At 34.2% G+C, this 21587-nt stretch overlaps 1 protein-coding gene across 1 annotated transcript; it reads left to right on the forward strand.

Annotated features, from left to right (window-relative positions):
* The first annotated feature begins 3438 nt into the window (after window positions 1-3438).
* LOC128556205 (uncharacterized) lies at window positions 3439-20596 on the forward strand. The gene is made up of 10 exons (XM_053540444.1): window positions 3439-3541; window positions 6295-6384; window positions 7101-7241; window positions 9442-9562; window positions 10657-10870; window positions 12575-12722; window positions 14362-14428; window positions 15103-15258; window positions 16752-16906; window positions 18828-20596. The coding sequence occupies exons 2-10, from the start codon at window positions 6295-6297 to the stop codon at window positions 18924-18926; spliced, it is 1191 nt and encodes a 396-aa protein (XP_053396419.1). The 5' UTR covers window positions 3439-3541; the 3' UTR covers window positions 18927-20596.
* Window positions 20597-21587: the final 991 nt, after the last annotated feature.

Here is a 21587-nt window from a genome sequence, read left to right on the forward strand (position 1 = left end):
ATCAAATAAGACTGTTTACTTGAAGATAAGAAAATAGTATTATCACATTTGTATTTCGAAAACAAAAACATTTGAAACCCCCTTAAACGTTTATTAACCGATAAAGCAGTAATCGTTTCAGTTGTACTTTTCTGGTGAGTAACAAAATATCAAAATATTTGTTTTGTCCTGCCCGTTACCCACCAGATGTTTTAGTTATTAAAGGATCAACTCTTTAAGAAAATCTTAAAAGGGCAGCTCGATTAATATTCTCAAAATTGCTCTAAAGTAAAGAAATGTTAGGAGGGGAGCTCAGCATATACTGTAACCATCCTATCAGACATCATCTGGTATGTTTATTTGTACTCAAATTATCAATAATCTCAAACATGTTTAAATACTATATTAGTATCTTGGTTTATAAAACATCAAACAATATTGATATTCTTATATAAGTGACACAATTAAAAATTGTGAAAATACATGCTGTAGCATTTGTTCTTAATGGATTTTCATAAGGATAAAAACAAGTTGCTAAAAGCAGATGAAACAGTTGTCCAAAAACATGGTTAGAAAAGCACCACTTTTAATACTGCACATAAACTTTAACAGTTATAGCTATCAAGGGGGAGGGGAAATAAAAACACGAGATATTTAGCCTAGTAGTTTCTGAGACTTATATGGAAAACTTAAACAAAGATTAATAAGGATAAAATTTTAATAAAATAAAAGCTGGAGTTATATACCATGTCCTTTTAAGTCATTCTATGATGCCACAGACATGTGTGAAGTTTGAAAGTATTTTCTCCAAGTGGTTTATTGGTAACCTGCTTACATGCAAAGCTTTAACCAAAAAGTTAAAACGGGCATAATACTAATGAAATAAAAGACATGTACCTCCATCTACGTGATACTCCGCAAAATCAAACAAGGTTATATGGCGGAGGCGCAAGTCATAAGACAAATTGTTAGAAGTCTCAAATCTCATTTACAGTTTAGTTTATCTATGTCTCGTATGTGTATGTCGTAACTAAGCATAAAATATATATATTACAGATCAATACACATACGTTCACAAAACTGAATTAACAGAGACAAAATCATAAGATATTACATAAGTAAATCTTTCTTAATAAGACTAAAAGTAATCACAAAAACAGTTATAAGTCTCGCACAGTACTTGCTAAACCAAAATAAAAACGCAATAAAATTGTGTTTTACTTATATGCTTTTTTTTGCACTTTTAAGTGGAGATAATCTTTCTTTGCTTTTTCCCCGATGTAAACAATTTTTGTCTACAGGGCGTTCCAAACAAAATATCAGGCCTCGTCAGCTCGATCCCGCTCCTTTAACTAAACGTATTAACTTTCAAACGTGACTTTAAATTGATGTTTGAATGAACGTCTTCTTAATTCGCCAAATCCATAACAAGAGTTTTGATGAACTAGTTACACATCATTTTAAAGACTTCCTGAGATAATACTAGCATATTTCTGAATTTTTAGATATCTTAAAAAGTGTCAATTTTATAGCCTGAAATGTATTTTCCTCGAGTAAAATTCTGGCCCATTGCTTGTCAAAAATCATTTACATTACATGTGACTTTAGTCAAAATCTGCCCCTAAATTATCAGAAATAAATTGAAACTCCTAAAATGACCAAAATTGTTTCCATTTCTAACTATAAGACAGTAGCAAACACTTTAGTGTACCCAGAACCATCGCAGAAATACCCATAGTATGGCATTTTCGGTCGAAATAGCTAGAATTTGCGACGTAATGTACAGAAACATAAACTTGCACCCACCTTACCAAAGATTTCTTGCTTCAACATTCGGAGGTCAGGGAAAAAAAAACTTTTTTCTTTTAAATAAATTTCAGAAGAGGTCGAACATTTCAAGTTTGAAAGGTGTATACGTTTTCGTGTACTTTAAGCTAATTTTGCTTCATAAAGCCATATTTGGGATAGTTTGTGGATATTTTTGAAGTGTATAGAGTTGGTAGTGCGATGTGGTTTGGACATCAGATTTGCCATAAGTGACAGAACATTCTTGAAAAAAAGGAGTTGTACATTCTTTAAAAAAAACTTGAACCTTTGCCAGAAAGAAGTAAAATATTCATTGGAAACCAATTTGTTCTTCAAAAATACTTCCATTACATTCTAACAATGATGTCAAACGTGAATTTAACATACTAAATAATGTATGTACAATGATTAAGCAAGAGGTATTCTTTAGGACATAGACTCTTTAGGAGCTGGGCTAATTATATGTTTCTGTCCCACCTTGTTGGTACCCTACCCTATCAAAACATACATTGAAATAGGAGTGTATAAATAATACTGTTGTATCATTCTTCAAAACATCACAGAGAATATCGTCAAACCCACACTAACCCCACATGTTTTCCTTTCTTTGCCAAAGTCTGCAGCATTTTTCACAGGTAACACCGAGGAGTTAGAATTCAAACAAGGATATGCAATAACAGCTTCAAAGCAGGAACCGGCTGATATATATTCTTATTCAAAAGATTTTGACTGACATTTCTCCAAAGCATCGTAATTTGAATAATATTGAACCATCGTCCAGCACCTCCATATGGACTCCCCTTTTCCGTGTCCTGTGAAATATCTACTCTATGAATAATTTCCCTTCTACATCGTTTGTTAATTCACACAGATTTTCATTTAGTACTACACTATAATCCACAAAAGTAGATACTAGTACCTTAGTTTAGACGGAAACTTTTGTAACACTGTTGCAGTATTTAGAGATAATACCTAATTTTCTAAATCATGATAAATAATTAAAAATGATGTAATGGTGACTGTTTGTATAACTTTTAAGACCGAGCGTAATATTAAAGTCTTGATTTGACAATGTTGTAGCATGTTGCCTCAGCTTGAAAAAGTTGTCAAATAAATGCATGTTGCATGATATAAAAATGTTTTTATGGCTTATAAAAATAATTTAGATCCAATATTTAAGCTGAAATATAGATATAATGTTATGTGGATCACACATCATATGTAAAATAAAAAAAATTTAAAATTTACCTTTAAATTAACATTTTAATGAAATGTTTAATCACCAAGTTTTTAATCGTACAATTTGTTCATTGTTCCTTTTGACTGATGTCGTACAGGTTCATAGATAAATACCTGACAGGATTATTATTTGTTTCATTGATGGATCTTTAGTACTATATATTAACATTATTATCATTATTATCATTTTATTATTACAAAACTGTAGTTCAATATTCTATGATATACAGTGATAAGTTTATGTTAGTCATAATCAAAGGACCATCATTAATGTTAAAACATACACACATTAAACTCGAATCTTTGTTTATGTATTCAACCACGTCATAGCAAGTAAACACATCAAATGAGACCTTCCCCTAGTAAATTGACGTAAGTCTTTGGACCATTGCATCTTTCAATCAGATTAAGTTTTTTTGTCATCAATATCTGTCATGCCCATGTGTCTATATAAGTAAACATTTTACATTCAAGGGGTGTGTGTAAGTTTATCCGGCATTTATTAAAAACGCTTAAGGTAGGTTGATATTTTTATTCACCTGTTTTTATACTTTATTTTATAATAATTATTTATTTCATATTTATTTTATTATTTATTATTGAATTGTATAAATTGTTCGTGATCAGTTGATTGTAGCATTATTAAAGCATATTTCAAGCAAAGTTATATTTTCTACTTTCTTAACTAAAACTGTTATTTTATAATAAAACATAGTAATTACTGTCAAAATTTTAGAAAAGTAGTTTAATTTGCTAATATTTATAAATAAGAAGTATAACCAAAATGATTCAATGAGATATTCGTTTACACATAGGAAAAACTATGAGGTCATGTGCATTATATTTCTTGAATCCTACTTGTTGTTTCTCTGACCGAAGCCAATTTTCGATCATAAATAAATGGATCTATAACTCATGAAACGAAACAAATATTCTTATTTTAAAAGACTGAACCATAAAATCCCATTAATTTCATTAACACAGTCTATTGAAGAAAAATGTTATTGCATCTTTATAATATAGATTTTGGTATTGAAATCAGTTAATCTATAGCGTAGCTGTTATGGAGATTTTGTCAAAGTAGCGCTACAACACGGTTGCTGGTCAAACCGTACATAAGGCGTGTTTTTTCCGCCTTTTTTCTCAAAATATTCTGTTGTTCATGATTGGCTTGTATATTTACTTATTGCATACCGTTTAGTTGTGATACATTTTTCGTATGATTCAGTATATCATATACATCTATCTAAGACTGAAGTCGAATATTTTGATTGTGACATACATGTTCGAGTAATAATATAAATTCATGTATAACTAATATACATTTATGTATATGAATTAAGAAATAATGTATAGCAAAACCGTGTTTTAACGTTATAAATACACGGAAAGAGGTTATACGTCCGCGGAATAATTTCACGAGGGCGTAGCCCGAGTGAATTATTCTGGCGATGTATAACCGATTTTGAGTGTATTAAATTAGGTAAAACACGATTTTGCTATACATTATTTCGATTCTAATATGCCCTTCATCTAAAACAGTAGATAAAATATAGTAGCGCTCTTTCTTGGTCGCAACAAAAACATTGACGTCATCGCACGTTAACGTGACGGACGTCATTTTAGAGTAAGTGTGTTTTAACAGAAACAAGCATATTAGAATGTATCATATATGACAGAGCTTTTATACACAATAAAACAACTTCATTGTAAATATTAAAGAAGAAAATATGAAACAGATATTATTTAAATCACAATTTCAAAATTAAGAAAAAATGATATAAAAAGTAAAAAATATCAATTAGCAAATGAAAAGTTAAATTAGAAAAAATACAAAGAGTAACCGCAGTTCGAACTCATGATATTTCATAATATTTGAAAATGTGTACTGAGGTTCGTTACATTAACATTTACACATTCCATTTTTAAAGCTAAATGCTTTGATCATTAATGTTCAGCTACTGTAATGTAAAAGCTACCGAGGGATATATATAGACAATGTATATCAACATTTTCAAATCTGACATTTACATTAATAAATCTAAGAAAAATTCAGTCTCACTAAAATTAAAAAAAATATATATCTATATATGTATGAGGAAAAACAACAGAATCTCTGTTAACTGGACTTATATGTTTTTGTACAGATAGATATAAAAGCTAATAACCAAATATACAATATAAATCACTGAATTATCTTTAATGAAACATCATGTAATACAAACAAGTCTTTTTACTTAACATCGCATTAAGGTTTGTCATTCCCCAACCCGTTGACATTCAAGTATCAGTGGAAAGTCACATCTATATTTTTCTCCTGCTTTTTCAGCGTTCTCCTCATATTGGCCTTAACTTGAATTTCTAAGTTTGTTGTTATGATCTGATTTATATGATTGCTTGATCTTTGCGAGCCGAGCGGTAATCACCACGAGAATGACGCGAATTACCCTACTAAAAAGCTGTTCATCTACCGCTACCTTCTTTATATTTGCTGGATTCACTGCTCCTATCTCAATGATTCCCTGCCAAGTGATTTCTATGTCGATGCTGTTCAGTTTGTTTGGCTTTCACTACGCGACTGCATTTCACTATGATATTAGCAACTTTTTCGCGAACTGCATTTATAACATTTACATCTATGTACCTGTATATTTGCATCTATTAATCTATCATGCAGCATTGCTGTTCCTGATCATTACGCAAAAATATAATAGTTTCTTCTTTTCTTTTATAACTTTACTTTTATTTTCCCATGTATTAATTATTATAAGCTCTCTAATCACACTTTCACTCTCCACATCTTTCATTCTCAACCCGTCAACTTTCAAAACATCATGAATTTTCATTCAATTTTTCACCAAGTTTGTGAATGTAAATAAAGTTTCATACGAAGCCTACTTTTACAAATTAGAATTTCGAAATATGAAATGATTAACAAATTCTATCAAAGAATTAATTTATGCTGAAATGTACTACACCTTGCGTTTTTACATGTAGTATTTAATTCTTTATCATAAACAAAAAGTAACCCATATTCACCGATTCAATGAATTTTAGAAAGGACTTGTCCAAATGTTATAAACAGTTTAGATAAATCAGTATATATCTAAAGCACATGATGCTTATAATGCCATTATCTTTAAAACATGTATTAAAACAGCAGTTATATATGGCCGTAACATACTTGTTACATAGACATATGTTATTTCCATACCCGTCCAGTCAGTCCAGTTTTCACCATAATGTATATATATATTCACTGCACTTCAGATGATGTACAAGAAACAGATCGTGCAAGTGTGTCTCGTTATACTTTTATTTGGACATTTTGTTGAAAGTGGTAACGTTGGCAAGCTAAAGGTAGTGTTACTTTTCCCCTTGAATATCATTATATGTCTACACGATGAATTCATTTGTCTCGCTTTCGTAGTGGACATTTTATGCTCAGGATCCTTCGTTCTTTAACCTTTACCATGCTTAATGTCTAAAATGGATTAGTCCATCATTCACTTGTTTATCAAAGGAGTGTTCACTGAAAATGTACTGACAGAATAACGAACAGTGCAGTTGCACGGAGGTGCAGGCTGATCTTGGTCTGTGCTGGTCGCAAAGGCAAAATAACTAACCGCCCGCCAGAAGGCTAACTGTCAATCATCCTGACAACACGTGCTTGATAGGAAACTTCTGGCTACACATGGAACGTATGAATGTTTATCAGCTATTTTATATTCTACCATTGAACTTGCTCGTTACATCTGGATAAAATACATTTGACAAAACACTTGCGAGAAATATAGGAGCATCACTTGTCTCTTTATCCACAGACCGATATCTATGGCAATAAATGCCTCGTGTTAATAGATTTTCCACTTCAAAGGCGCAGCTGATACTTTACACATCTCAATAAACATGTCTTACTGTAAAATGTAAAAAAACTATCATCATGTTTGCAATGTAGACTACATCACAGAAAGTGATAAAGTGAACAAATTTGTACTTTTACGTTTCCATTTGACTCTGGTACCCAATCAGAGAAATTGTTAACTTTCTAAAAAAAAAAACCAACTTATTTTCAGGTTTTGACGTTCAACGCAGGGTTGTTAGATGCTTCTTTAGCAGAAGATAACCCAAATATTACAAACAACCGAGAAGAAAGACGCGATGCCCTCATCGATTATCTAAAGAAATCAGACGCTGAACTTGTCTGCCTGCAAGAGGTTATATATTTTTTTTCTAGCGAAAAATTATCTTTATGGCCAGTTGCTTTTTTTTATTGTCAAATTGTATAATTCGTATGCAAAGGGAAAGAAAATTAATGCAATAACATGGGGGATTGACGTTACCACAGATTAATGACGCTGTGGATGCCATGCCCATCATTGACGTCTGGCCTCGTAAACTTCGTCACCTCAAAAATTTCCACTAACTAGTATGCCATTCGAAAATCCGAGATATGTATAAACTCAAAACTTCAACTAAATAACTTGAAATTTCGTATACGTAATTCAAAATTAACAGTTAATAAGTAAATATCGGGTTAATGAGTCAAAGTTTCGAGTTAATAACTCATATTTTCGAGATACTTAATTCGAAGTTTCAAGTTTATACCTGGAAATTTCGATATAGTACGTCCTTATCCTCAAAATGTGAACGTCTGCCCCCCTGTCAAAGGCCAAATATGTTAATGGACTACTTCTCTTAAACACCCGAATTTGGGAGTCACATTGTTGACTCTTAGAAAGTAAAAAAAATACAAAATTAATACATCTGACTACATATCCATTTATGATACCCTGCATGCAGGGATTTGAACATATACTACCACGCATCAGTGTATTACTTTCCCTAGCCACTAAGTTCAAACACTACCCGGTCCCCTTCTATGACCTCTCCTCAAACTGTAGAGCTATCCAGGTACCCTATGGTAGCTGTTCATGTAGAGAATATTTATGTTTCCGTGTCATTCGGGCTCAAACTGGGTCGAAAACCTTCTAGATGATTTAAACATGATAGAAATAGAGTATTTTTAAGAGCGAACACTGCCTGGTTATCATATAATAACGATACCTATCCCTCCCCGAGGACTACATAATGTAGTCCATAAAACCCTACTGCGAATTTCAAAGGTCAGTCGGCTTAACATAACCTTAGGACGGCCAGCACATATTTATGCAATCTCGCCAGGCATATGTAGGTTTTTGACAACACAGAAAATGACGTCACTCGACCTTCAGCTATTTCCGGAAGTAAATAAAATGAAAGTAGAAATGCTAAACTTGAAAACGAAAGCCGCATTTTGATTCGTAGATAGTCAGGGGTCACGCGCAGGGGTCACCCCGTCTAAATGTATGCGCGTGGACTTCTTTTTTTTTTTTTTTTTTTTTTTTGCTATACGGGAGCCAATTTTCAGCACTTTATTACGAATTGAAATTACCTGGGCTTTAGTACAGCATGTCAGCTTTTAATCTATGAAAAAATATTTGAGCTCTGGATAAACAGAAATCCCACAGGGGTCCGTAACGGACCAAGGGTACATTGATAATTTTGGAACTTCATCAAATCGCTCAAAATGTCATTTTTGATGTTGTCTGAGAGTGTCAGTATATGCCTCAGATGTAAGATATAACCGTATTTGAGAGCTACAGACCTAAACATTTCAGAAAATATTTTCAAAATAAGTTTCGTGTAATAAATGTTGTTTCTACGGAAGCGTGAAAGGGCCATCAGACGCTAATACGTTTTAGTACGTTAAGGCTGCGGAAAGGATATGATATACTTTACTATTAATTTTACATTTTTACAAACGTTTAAGCAGTGTAGAAACACAACGTCCTGAGCTTTTTGCCCTCTTGGGACTATTTCTAAGCGATTATTGCTTGCAGTTTATTCTATTTAACAACAAACAACAAGACTTAAAATAAATTACCTTATAGAGGCTATGCTTACTTGTTTCTACCTGTATTGTGCCCAAAACAGCGAAAAAGACCGAAGCTTTTTAATCCCATGGTGGCTGTTTACCATGCTTTTTGTGCGAGCAATGCAATGGCAAGCTGAGAATTAGCTATTGCAAAGTGTAAACCAAGAGAGACTCGTTCTAAATCAATATTGTTTCTTTTTTTGCATATGTGGTATATGTACTTGGAAGATCTTTCAGTCTCATTTACGCTGAATATTAGCTAAATAATCGGGCCGCTGACTACCTTTTAAACAAAGCTAACCTTGTTTTAAGGCAAACATTAGCTTGTTTAATAGGTTAGAATATATTATATCATTGTTTCTTTCACTTTACTAAAATCGCCATTTAGGATAGTTATACTATTGTGACACTAGTAATATTATGAGCATTTAAGTAGATGAATGTTCAGTTTCATACAGAAAACTCCTAAAGTTTATTTAATCGTATTTTTCCATAAATAGGTTCCTTTTGGACAGGACGTTGAGAAAATTGTGAAAGAGGTTAGCAAGAAATTTCCGTACTCATTCAGTCAACTGCACCAAAGTAATGGAGCTCTTCCTCCACAATCAACTACAAAATGGGGTAGGTAAACGCATTTTGTAACATTAAACTATATGCATTACGAACTATACATAATAAATAGATGGCTATAACATGAATTTGAATCTACTGATATGAAAAGTAATACTAGTATTTAAGATTTGGGTAAAGAGAGCTTCAGTTGCAAATTAGTCAAGTTGGTTGGCATGAATAATTTATCAGTTCCAGCGTTACTCACATTGGGTCTTCCTCCATCATTATAAAAGCTAGAAAATCGCAATGTGGCCTAAACTCACGCTGTTCCGGGACATTTATTGCAATCTTTGTAATATCGCAGTTATTAACGGTAAGATCGGTCTGAAGCCAGCCTCCATTCGCTGATATGCTTTGTCTAAAACTGCAACTTTTAGGTCAATATCAACCTTCACTACCTTGGCTTTGTCGTCTATTGTTGACAAAATAATTCTCAGCCTTGCGAATTTGTCTGCATGCCCACTCTTTCATGCGTGGCAATTGTTTACACTTCAACTCGTTGGCGGTGCACATGTAAATCTAATTTCATTACAAAAATCAAAGTACGCGAAGGACTCTTAGTAAGTTCTCTACTCGATGTGTAAACCACAAACAAAAATGAATTTGCACAGTCAGAACAAATAGATAAGTGCCAGTGGACTTTAGCACTGCCTATCATGGATTTATTTGCCTATTCCATTGGAAACATTCACAGATGTTAGCGTAACTCCCAACTTTAAAAGGATTGTTATAATATAATATTTAACGTTATGTAATGTGCACATAGATGCACAGATAAGTAATATAAATGAGCCGCGCCATGAGAAAACCAACATAGTGGGTTTGCGACCAGCATGGATCCAGACCAGCCTGCGCATCCGCGCAGTCTGGTCAGGATCCATGCTGTTCGCTAACAGTTTCTCTAATTGCAATAGACTTTGAAAGCGAACAGCATGGATCCTGACCAGACTGCGCGGATGCGCAGGCTGGTCTGGATCCATGCTGGTCGCAAACCCACTATGTTGGTTTTCTCATGGCACGGCTCAAATGTCGTAATGCAATGAAGAAAACATATGTGTTGAAATAGAATATTTAGTTCATATATGTATTGTTTCTGTTTGCAGATCCTTCATGTAATCCTGGTATCCTTAATGCGGTATTTACTTGTGCTTTAAATAACGGATGTGCCACTGGTAGTGAGACAGTCCGACCTGGTGCAGAAATTTTTCAATGCATCGTGTCCAACTGCTTAGCTGAAATTAGTGCACTTGTTGCTACAAGCGGGGAGCCGTGTCTTTCATGCATAACAACAAATTCACCGCAAAATTATTTTACAAGGTAAAAGATCAGATTTACATATATGTATGTATTAAGTGCATTTTTATATACGTAGACGTCATATCGTTTCTCGTTCACTATTAGACTGAACACCTTAAATATCAAAACAGAGTTCGATATAAAATGACTTCGACAGGAAGAAAAGTGAACATCGGTTTATAATAATTATGCGTAGAAATAAATTGAGATTGCTGATAATTTTCTTTAGTCAAAGCAGATGCTTTACTCCTTTCCAAACATTTTTTCGTTCTATACAGATTACTCTGCAAACATTCGTTTGTCAAAAAGTGCATTCCAGATGCCACTTTTTTTCAAAATTTAATTATTTATCATTGATGAGAGAACATCCTCTTTGCTAAACATGTGAAAGCGTCATTTTCGGTAGGTCATTTTTGTCATTATAGGGATAACGCATGTTGTTTTCGTAATATATCATCTTCATATGTTAACTTATCGCATGAAATGAACATGTAGAAAATTAAAAATTGAATATATTAACCATCAATTTCATCAAATGTCCATGAAATGTAAGGGAATTTCAAAGATGTTTGATCACGTTGACGTCATTTCCTTCTGAGTGTGTGTATGTAAGCTTATTTGTATAGTCGCCACCGGTAACCCATATGGGCGACTCCTTCAGAAGACTGTTAGTAATGTTAGTAGGAGCATAGTGGTTTGTCGTCCGAGTTCAGATGCACAGGAATTGAAGCGCAAGTGCTTAATATGTAAGCATCTGAAAATGAACAGTAGTACATAAAAAGTCATTAGACGACAAATCACAAAAAGACTTTGGCAGTTTTCATTCTTACATGTTCATTGAAATATTTGGATAAAAAATATACTTTGTGGTACCGTTAAATGTCGCACCACAACGCACAACTTCTGCATAGAAACCAGCACCAAGTTGCTTTATGACTTTATTTTTGGGTTACCTTATTACAACTGCCATGGATCTATGAATATACGTACAATTGATATCACTGTTATGTTTTATTTTACTGAACTGGCCATTAAACAATGTGTCCATTTTTCATTAAAATCTGTCAAAATTTGGCAGAGATGTTGAGTATTATTTAAGTACTGTGGAGAGTACCGCGTGGAGGCTCAAACCTTTCATTATCAAATCAATTACGTATGTATGGCGCGGCAACATTGAAAAACAAACATGCAGTTCAGAACCCATAGTTCACACAATGCATACTCACGCACACACTCATCTAATCTTATTTCGGGTTCAAAATTATTGAAAGTATTAACTAAGCTGTAATGACTGTTGAACCTAACTTAGTTATGTTTTCTTCTTTTGCTGTGCGACATTTAGCGTTAAAGGTGCGACATATAACGGTGTGCAAATCTTTGCGACATTTGGCGTTAAAGGTGCGACATATAGCGGCAGATGATTTCGCGACATTTAGCGATGGTTGCGACACTTAACGTCAATCCTGCGACATTTAACGGTGTTTACGACATTTAACGGTGGTACGACATTTAACGGCGCCACATATTTGACTATATTTATCCGGGTAATAATGAACCGGACGTCATGCGGCATTTTCACGTCATAACTGACATCATTATATTTTCTTACCGGTCCTCGCATCAACCTGTTGTTTATCGCAGAATATATAGAGCTCGGTTTTCTATTCCGTTTATCTTGCAATCAAATAAAGCCATTACGCACTGACAGGTTCCCCTCTCTTGTAGGTGTGCTGGTGCTCCATCTACGGATTTGTGGAATATGAACAAGATGGGACTCTTATTGTTGTCAAAGAAAGCACTGTCTGAAACTCATGATGTGGAGTTTTTTCCAAATTATACTAATATCTTTCCTCAAGGATATCTCCGTGCTAAGGTATATACATATTTCTTATTCGTCTTGCGCATACGTTTGTATCAAATGTCCGTTTACAACAAAAGTACCCTCTATATGATAAAAACAAACAAAAAAGTCGAAGTAGAGAGAATTGTGAGAAACTTTAAAAATGAGTTCACATATTTCTTTAAACCCAGCTATTTACATAATCTTAACTAAGATATCGCATCATAAAATAACATTTTTGAATTGAATTTACATGGTTTTAATTTTCACATATTAGCTGCGTTTATATGACAATTCTGACATGTTGTCGAGCTGCAGTCATTTCAATAGCTATACTATATTTTCACATAGCGATTCAGAGGCTGTACACTTTGTAGAGGGGGGCCTCATTGTATTACTTCAATTATTCTTATTGTAGTCATATGAGCCTTATAAAAATAATGTACTAAGGCAGACCCATTTTTGTACGATGTGGAACTTGTTAATCACTCAGTGAAAATCACGTGCTCTATATACATTACAATGGCAGGTTCGTTTTCTTGTTGATAAAGAGTATGTATGCGTCTTGAATATTTTTGTTCTTATATGAATTGTTAAAATATAAACTTACGTTCTTTTTCATTACAGTAAGTAAATGTTCATTTTGTATGTTAATTAAAAGAAATAATAAAATGGAATTTATTGTTATTGCGACAGTTGTCACATTCTTACGTTTCTTTTTTAAGATTGTATTTTTATGTAATATACAATCTGATCGCCCGCCTCTTCAAATGAATGTAATACAAAACATACTTCGTTCAAAATTACCTTATTTGTATTTGTTTTTTTTCTCCTGACTGTTCATTCATAACTGATCATTTACGGTTATCTACATTCATTTGATATTCTGAACTCTGAACTACAAGAAAGTATTGCAACATTTGATACACTTCGGAGTGAGCTATTGTTATCACTCACCATCCGTCGCCCGTCCTCCAACACTTTTCTTCGAATGACATTTCCCTTGAAACCATTTTGTGGAAGTTGATGAAACTTGACCGAAATGTTCCTATCAACTTTTTTCAACTGGTTCCGATTGGGTGCATATAGGGGGCATCAGAGCTAAAAATACATAGATCTTCAAACGACATCTCCTCATAAAACGCTGGTCCGATTTTGAAATAATTTTACTTAAATGTCTCTTGGGTGACCCTTTACCAAGATATTTCCAAATATCCCAATTTGACCACCAGAGGGCATTGTAACATTTTTAATAGCTATTCAAAAATCTTCTTGTCAGAAACTACTTAACTTTTACACAAATGTTCATTGGATGACCCTATAAAAGATTGATCTAAAAAAATAATGGCCACCAAAGCTAACTATATAAGCAAGTTCCTAACAACGTCTCCTTAACCGATGGACTGATATGAGATAATTTTACTGAATTATTTCTTCGGAAACCGTTTACTAATATTCTTAAAAGCCATCTTGAATTGTCATAAAGAAAACTCTTAACTGCCGGGCACAGGCCTATTTTTCCCTATATGCTTCCATGGAAAACTTGAATGAGCAGGTGACTTTTCAAAGTTATTTGGCAAAAAATCGTTTCTTATAATATCTGTCTGAGCTGTGAAAATCTGGTTGGCGATATAGGGCCACCTTGGCCTTTTTGTTTATTTTTTTCTTACAGGTGAATGGAAATAACTTGACTGTGGCTTGCGTTCATGCGATACAGTACCTTCCATACACATTGGAATGTAAGACTTTTATATAGGAAAGGAAGAACACATTTATCAAAATAACGATTGTTTTTTTTAAAATTGCTGAAGAAATGTATGAGACTGCATATATATGTACCCAGAACTTATTGACCTAATATCAGTCAGGACATCATTGGCCGTCTTGTTGATGTCGCTGACTTGAATCATGCCGGCCCGAGGCCTCATAGGGTGTAGATTTCTTCATGTGAGGAAGCCATCCATATTGCTTATGGAAGGTCTGTGATTCTACCCAGGTACCCGCCCGTGACTGAAGCAAAAAAAAAGCCCAAATGATATCGATCATTACATAGTACAGACATCATTCCTTTGTATGTGTAAAATATATTTTAGACAGATGGAAAGGTCGTCTATGTATCACAAAATGTAAAATGGAGATTGTATCACTTTAATGCTAGCAGACAATTACAGCTAAACTATGTCTTTTTTCATCACAATTTAATCCAGTAACAAACGATGAACCTCATGATAATACATTGTTTAACTGTTTATTCACAGTCCCTAACATAATCCTTGATAATGTTTACTGCTTTCTCAATTTAAAAATGTCGCAAAGTGAGTGTGCACTATGCAAAAGTTTTGAAGTGTAATAATTAAGTCGTTATTAAAACGTCGTTTGTTAGCATTATCTCATACTGCTTTTTTTCTTACAGTTCCTCCTTTGGGTACTGATTACCCATCCTACGCCGCGCAAAATGCTCATGAATTGCAAGAACTTGTGAATAGTTTCAAGGATGTTAAGCCTTCAGCTCTTCTTGGCGATTTTAATGTTGGACCAGCAGCTCTGTCAGTTAACGAACTCGGGCAAGGTATGCTTTGTATCACCAAAATTACAATTAAGATAAATAAAGGTTATGTCTGCCCCGCTAAATGGTTCATTTTGTATTAACAGGAATTTCACAAACACAATCAATAAGCTAAGAGCTCATACCAAAGACGTGATGTACCAGTAGCTCCCTTGCTTGGCGCTCAGCATTAAAAAGGGAAACTGGCCTCTTCTCTCATACCCTCGTGGCGATGGATTCCATCAGGAATGAGGTGTCGAGAGTGATAAATATAAGTTGTAGAACTTCCTTCACAATCGATCTAAAATAAATTATGTATAAACTAAGCTAAGAGCTATCACGGTTTACATAATAACAGACCAATTAAGTGTAATTTGGAAAGTCAATTTTTTTAAACCTGGAAAGTAGTAAGATTCACATGTATCGGAGATGTAACGAGATGTGTGTCTATAAGACACAGGTGCCCCCGCCACTCCTGCCAATATACAATGTAAATGTTTTCTTGACTAGGTGAAATATGTTTAAAGTTATATGCAACACAAACATTTCAACACTTTATGTGTATTTTTTCAATAAGAGACCATAACTCTGGCCTAGCTGAGTGAAATTCCAAAGGGTGCACAACTCTAGGTGAAGTGAATTTTGAGATCCATGGGACACAAACGTATATTTTGAATAAATCAAGGGCCATAACTCTTGTCCTGCGAAGTGAAAAAAAACTCAGGTGCATAAGTTCGCCACAACTCTGGTCTGACAGAAAGAAATCCGAACAAAATCCGAACACAATCCAAGGTACACAACTTCACACGCAGAATTACATTCCTTTGGTGTTTCGTGACCCTAGGTCAAATACTTTTTGAGATATATGCGGCTCAAACTTATATGTCTTTTTATGCATATTTTTGACTAAGTCAAAGGCCATAACACTGGTCTGGCTGAGTGACATCTCTAACAAAACCCCAAATGAACACCGTCACATGATGAATGATATTTCTGTAATGTTTCATAATCCTGTGTCAAATCCTTTTTGAGATACAAGCGACACATACTTAGGCCCTTATTATGCATATGTTTGACTAATTCAAGGGTAATAACTCTGGTCTGGCGGTGTAAGATTCCAATTAAAACACAAGATGCACAACTCTCTATACTGAATAGCAATCCAGTGAGGTTTGATGGCTCTGTGTCAAATACTTTCTGAGATATGCATGACACAATTTCTCACGGACAGATGTTCGGACTGTGAGGTTTGATGATTCTGGATTTAATACTGCTGAATAACAATCCAGTGAGGTTTGATGATTCTGTATTAAATACTTTTTGAATTATGCACAACTCAAAGTCGGACGGACGGACAGACGAACGGACAAGGTCAGCTATAAGTGCCCCTATCGTTTGTTGTTGTTCTTGTGAGGGTGGGGCATTCTTCATCTTATAATTACTAGTGTTCACTAACATTTATGCCAAGAAATATTAAAACGTTAACCTGTCTTACGAAATTATTTATTTTCTTACAGATAATTACGAGATTTTGACTTCCCATTTCACTACAAAACTCGTCAAAGACAGCACCTTCTCTACAAGCAACCCCTACAATGGTGGAGAGTTTGCTCAAAATGTCATAATTGACCATGTATTTGTAAATGGAGATGTAGATGTTCTTAACGCCAAGGTATTAAAACACATGCTTCTTTAAATAAAAATATCTGCGCAAATGTCATGTCTCTCAAGCCCTTTGTTACAAATTAAAAGTTTTCATTCTATCTAAAAACTGAATTGGTTTAGTTACAAATGAAATATTATGAATTTAATAACACTTTCAGCTGATATTTCAAGAAATGTTGAAAGTTTTGGAACAAGAGTTTATAGTCTTCATTGTTATTCAGAATGATGTGGCGTATGTCCTCCTCCGCATTGAGCTGAATTCTTTTGTCTAAACAGCAACTGAATAATTTTGTATAATTTACAAATACTATTTTTATATGAACAAGTGTACTTATTGAAACTGATACCGCCCGTCAATATTTTGTCAACATCGTGAATAATTCTAATTTACTTAGACAAATCTGTTGTTAATAACATTTATCACATATTTGACGAGAATCTAATATTTGGTATTACACTAGTGCTGTTTTGATATTGATTTTGGTCGAATTGACTTTGTCTGTAATTTGGAGAGAAAGAAGAAATTGCAATGTTTCAGCAGAAAGGGGTACCATGTGTTAAAAAGAATCTTACATTTGTATCTTTCAAAAGTGATAAAATGCTCGGCAGATTCTCACGTTTTATTATTTATTCAACTCGTTTCTTAAATTGAATATGAGAATGCTCTCATGTAAAACCACAGTCACACATACGGCGCAGATAGCTACGTTTAGCTACGGATAGAAACGTAGTTATCCGTATCGATCCGTACCTGAGCCGTACGGACTGGTACGGATTGATACGGGTTACTACTTTAAGGTACGGCTCAGGTACGGATCGATACGGATTACTACGTTTTTATCCGTGGCTAGACGTAGCTATCCGCGCCGTATGTGTGACTGTGGTATAAGATCGTTTATGTAAAAAATCAAACATGAGTCCAAATACATTATTTCATTCATTTTGCGACATCTACCCAGTTTTTATAACATTAAAGATTACTGTAGTGCTGTTTTTATAAAATGAGCAAGTAAGTGATAAAGATTTAGAGACGAATGTATTCGCTTTTCGCTGATACAAGGTGAAATATCAAACCTTTCATGTGTTCCCAAGGTATGACAGTATCCTGATAAAGAATTTGTTTTTGTGATGATACCTGCCTTACAACATTCGTTCATTAAAAGATTCTAGACATTTCAGTGTAGTTTTTTAACTTTTCAAGCGTTGAGGCCGTAACATGAATTACACCATTCAATTGATTTACAACACATTTTTCTAGATATGTGAAAAATTAAGTGTACATTTAGTGATATGAAAGATAGTGTCGGATATATCGAAGGGCGGTAGAAGTTTCGGTAAGTGTATATATTTACTGCTAGAACAAGAGACGTCGTCTCAGTTATGTAGAACTTCGTTTGTTTCATTACTTGTTGTGTTCATATATTATATACGGTTTGTCCGACATTCGCGCGAAACAGTGCAATAATAAATGAGATAAGTGAAAAAGATCACAGGCCATTGATTGGTAGTTTCACTTGATTTCAAGAGCGAATTGGATTGTGTTTAGCGGCAGGAGCTTCGTTTGGCCATTTTCCAGACATGTTTCTGTAATAGAATTGTGGTTAGTTCATCTACCCAATGTAACAAACTTCTTCAGTGAACTTTCACCTGGATCAATAGCGTAGGACCGTTGCCTTCAGACATATTTAAAGATTTTATATCTAATCTTAACGTAATTCAAAATTTAATCGCTTCGTCTGGTATTGAGGTCGCGGCCGCTAGACTGATGGCGTTGTGCTCATCCTACTGAGCTAACAAAACGTTCTAGCTGGGCTTTCTAAATTTCATTTGGACATTCTCGTAAGCTAAAGATGACGTCTTTTGAAGTTTTGCATTTCTAATTGAATTTAACGTATTTATATCATCTATATTTCGTCTATTATTTTCAGGTGGTACTGAAACGAAACAAGGTATCCCAGGGCTTGCCGGTCAGTGATCATTATGGAGTTAAAGCTATGCTCAAGATCAAAAAATGTAATGGAAAATAAAACTGAATGTTTTTGCAAACGGAAGACCGAGTAGCTTGGATAAGAAAACAAACCTTTGTGAATTCAGTACTGAAAATGTTTCAGTGTGCGGAGAATTCTTATGTTAAAAAGTCAACCCTCTAAGAGTTGTTTGGTATAGAACGTTTAAATTTGAATTTGTTTTTCCCATTTGGAACAATGCCATGTTCTTTCAGCTCTGAAGACATAGCATCGGTTTTGAGTTGTGTTTATACCGGTTATTGCCTCTTTTTGTTGTATATAACGATACAGGTTTTTGTTACCCTGTCTAAGGTTTTATCCTTCCTAAAGTTGCTTTTTATTCACTGTTTTTAAGTAACTTTTGATACTAGTTTAGATGACTTTTGCCGGCAAAAGTGTGTGTTTGGCTGTCACTCAGTTATTTCAATTACATTTGTAAACGTTTCAATTGAACTTAGATGAGTTATAATTGAAATACTATTTTCATCAGCAATCCGTAAGTCTAGGTGGACTGCATTTTTTACATTTTCAAAAAAACATCATCAAGTCTTGAATAATAGTGTTATGTATGATATACACATGTGTCTTGTAATGATTTTATATCACGGGTGGTAAACGCGCAACCTAATTCCCGCTGGGAATACGCTTAAAATGGGTTGCGCGACTTCCGGTGCTGGTGTTACGCGTAAAAATAGACGAAATTGAGGTATGTGAAGTCATGATTTTGCTTCGTATGAGACAAGAATATTTTTTCTCGAAAAAAGGAAACTGCTATTCGACACAAATATGATGATACATCGTATATATAAAATATTTGGTTTGTAATTTATGATTCTGCTCTATTATCACAAAAACTCGGGCGACACGAAGTCTGAAAAAGTATGAAATCAACAAAAATGGAAGTTTCTGACCTCATATACCCCTAATCTGAGGACATCTGATGCTTTTTATGATAACTCAACTATTATGAAGTAACGGATATCAAAATCATTTGCTTCAATTCCTGCTTACAGGGACAAAATTGACAAGAAATCAACGGGAATGGCGTTGCGCACCGGGAATGGAGTTGCTCGTATACATCATAATGTATATAATGTATACGCGCAACTCCATTCCCTGGGCGCAACCCCATTCCCTATTGTTTTTTTTTGCCAATCTTTTCCCCAAACGCAACATTTCGTTCAAGTCTATGTAATATTCATGACTGTTATACACGTATTTGATCATTAGAAGCGTCATATTTCCAGAAAGAAGGCACAAGAGTTAGAAAATTTGCATTTTTCATGATTCCAAACTTTTTTGAAAGACCGAGCCAGCAGAGATTTCATGATATCAGGGCTGATTCTTAAATTAATAATTTGGTATTTCAAACATATGATCTTTATTCACTTTTGTGTCGAATAGCATTTTGCTTTTTTCGAAAACACTCATCAAGTGTCATTATTTACAAAAACAAGAACCCACCTACCTCGCTTTTGTATATACTGGTGCGCAACACCAGCACCGGAAGTCGCGCAACCCATTTTAAGCGTATTCCTATTTACCACCCGTGATATGTTTAAAAAATATTTTACATTTAATATTGACACAACCTACCTGTATCCCGAAATGTCCATGACTAATTCATTTCTTTTTGTTTATACATGTTAAAAGCCTCCATATAAAAATGTAATATTAAATATCTATAAGTATTTGTGTAAACTTCGTGCAACCTACAAACAAGAACGTTAAATGCGATTCTAAATTCTTTTACATGCGTCCCCATATCGTTGTTTAAATGTGTGGAGCAGTCTGAAAGAAGAGACCGTTTGTAGCAAAATGTAAACATTTTAAAAGCCCGATAAGACAGAGAGTGGATGTCTGATCGATTTGATCTGTAGATTATTTACTTACTTAAGATAATTACAGGAACTGTATAAAAAGATGTACAAACAAATTGATTTGTGGAATAGATAAGAAGAATTCATCTCAAAAGACTCCGAACAGAAGAAGTAAGCCTCCGTGTATATCCAGTAACACCAAAATGCGGTTATAGACCTTTCTAACGTAAACGTAATTACGAAACGGAAAACTGAATCCGTAAAATTTTAGGCTAATTTGTGGTCTATGGGAGACAATTTCATCCAATAGTAATACAATAGTATCTCCCTTAGACCATTATATGCAAATAACATTTACGTATTCAGTAATCCGTTTCCGATTTACGTTTACGTTAGAAATGTCTAATAACAGATCATCGACGTAAAATAATATACTAGAAAGCGCAAATAAAAGGCGTAAATCGGCGTCGAAGGAAGACACGGTGAGTAAACTGGCCAGTGCGGAAATAAAAGAATACGTCCATACGGCTTCAGATACATTGTGGTTTTAAAATGCGATCTAGGTACATGTTTGCACCAACTATCTTACTCCGTTATTATTACTGAAATAGAAGAAATGCGTGCAAAAATAAAAAAAAAGAAAGTTCTGCCTTTGGAAAAACTACAACATCGCTGGTATATCTATGCACTAGCCTGCTCTTGGTGCACTCATTTCAGCCCATGCATCTTAGAAATTTATCACACACTATATTTCTTATACTTTACAACAGCGGGTGTTATGTGCGGCAGCTATACTTCATCACAGTGTTGTTATAATTTCTGGTACTTTGAGATCATTTAGTTCTTAAGATTGCATATCGTT

This window comes from Mercenaria mercenaria, chromosome 4, assembly GCF_021730395.1.
Source record: "Mercenaria mercenaria strain notata chromosome 4, MADL_Memer_1, whole genome shotgun sequence".
In the NCBI taxonomy this organism is placed as follows: Eukaryota; Metazoa; Mollusca; class Bivalvia; order Venerida; family Veneridae; genus Mercenaria; species Mercenaria mercenaria.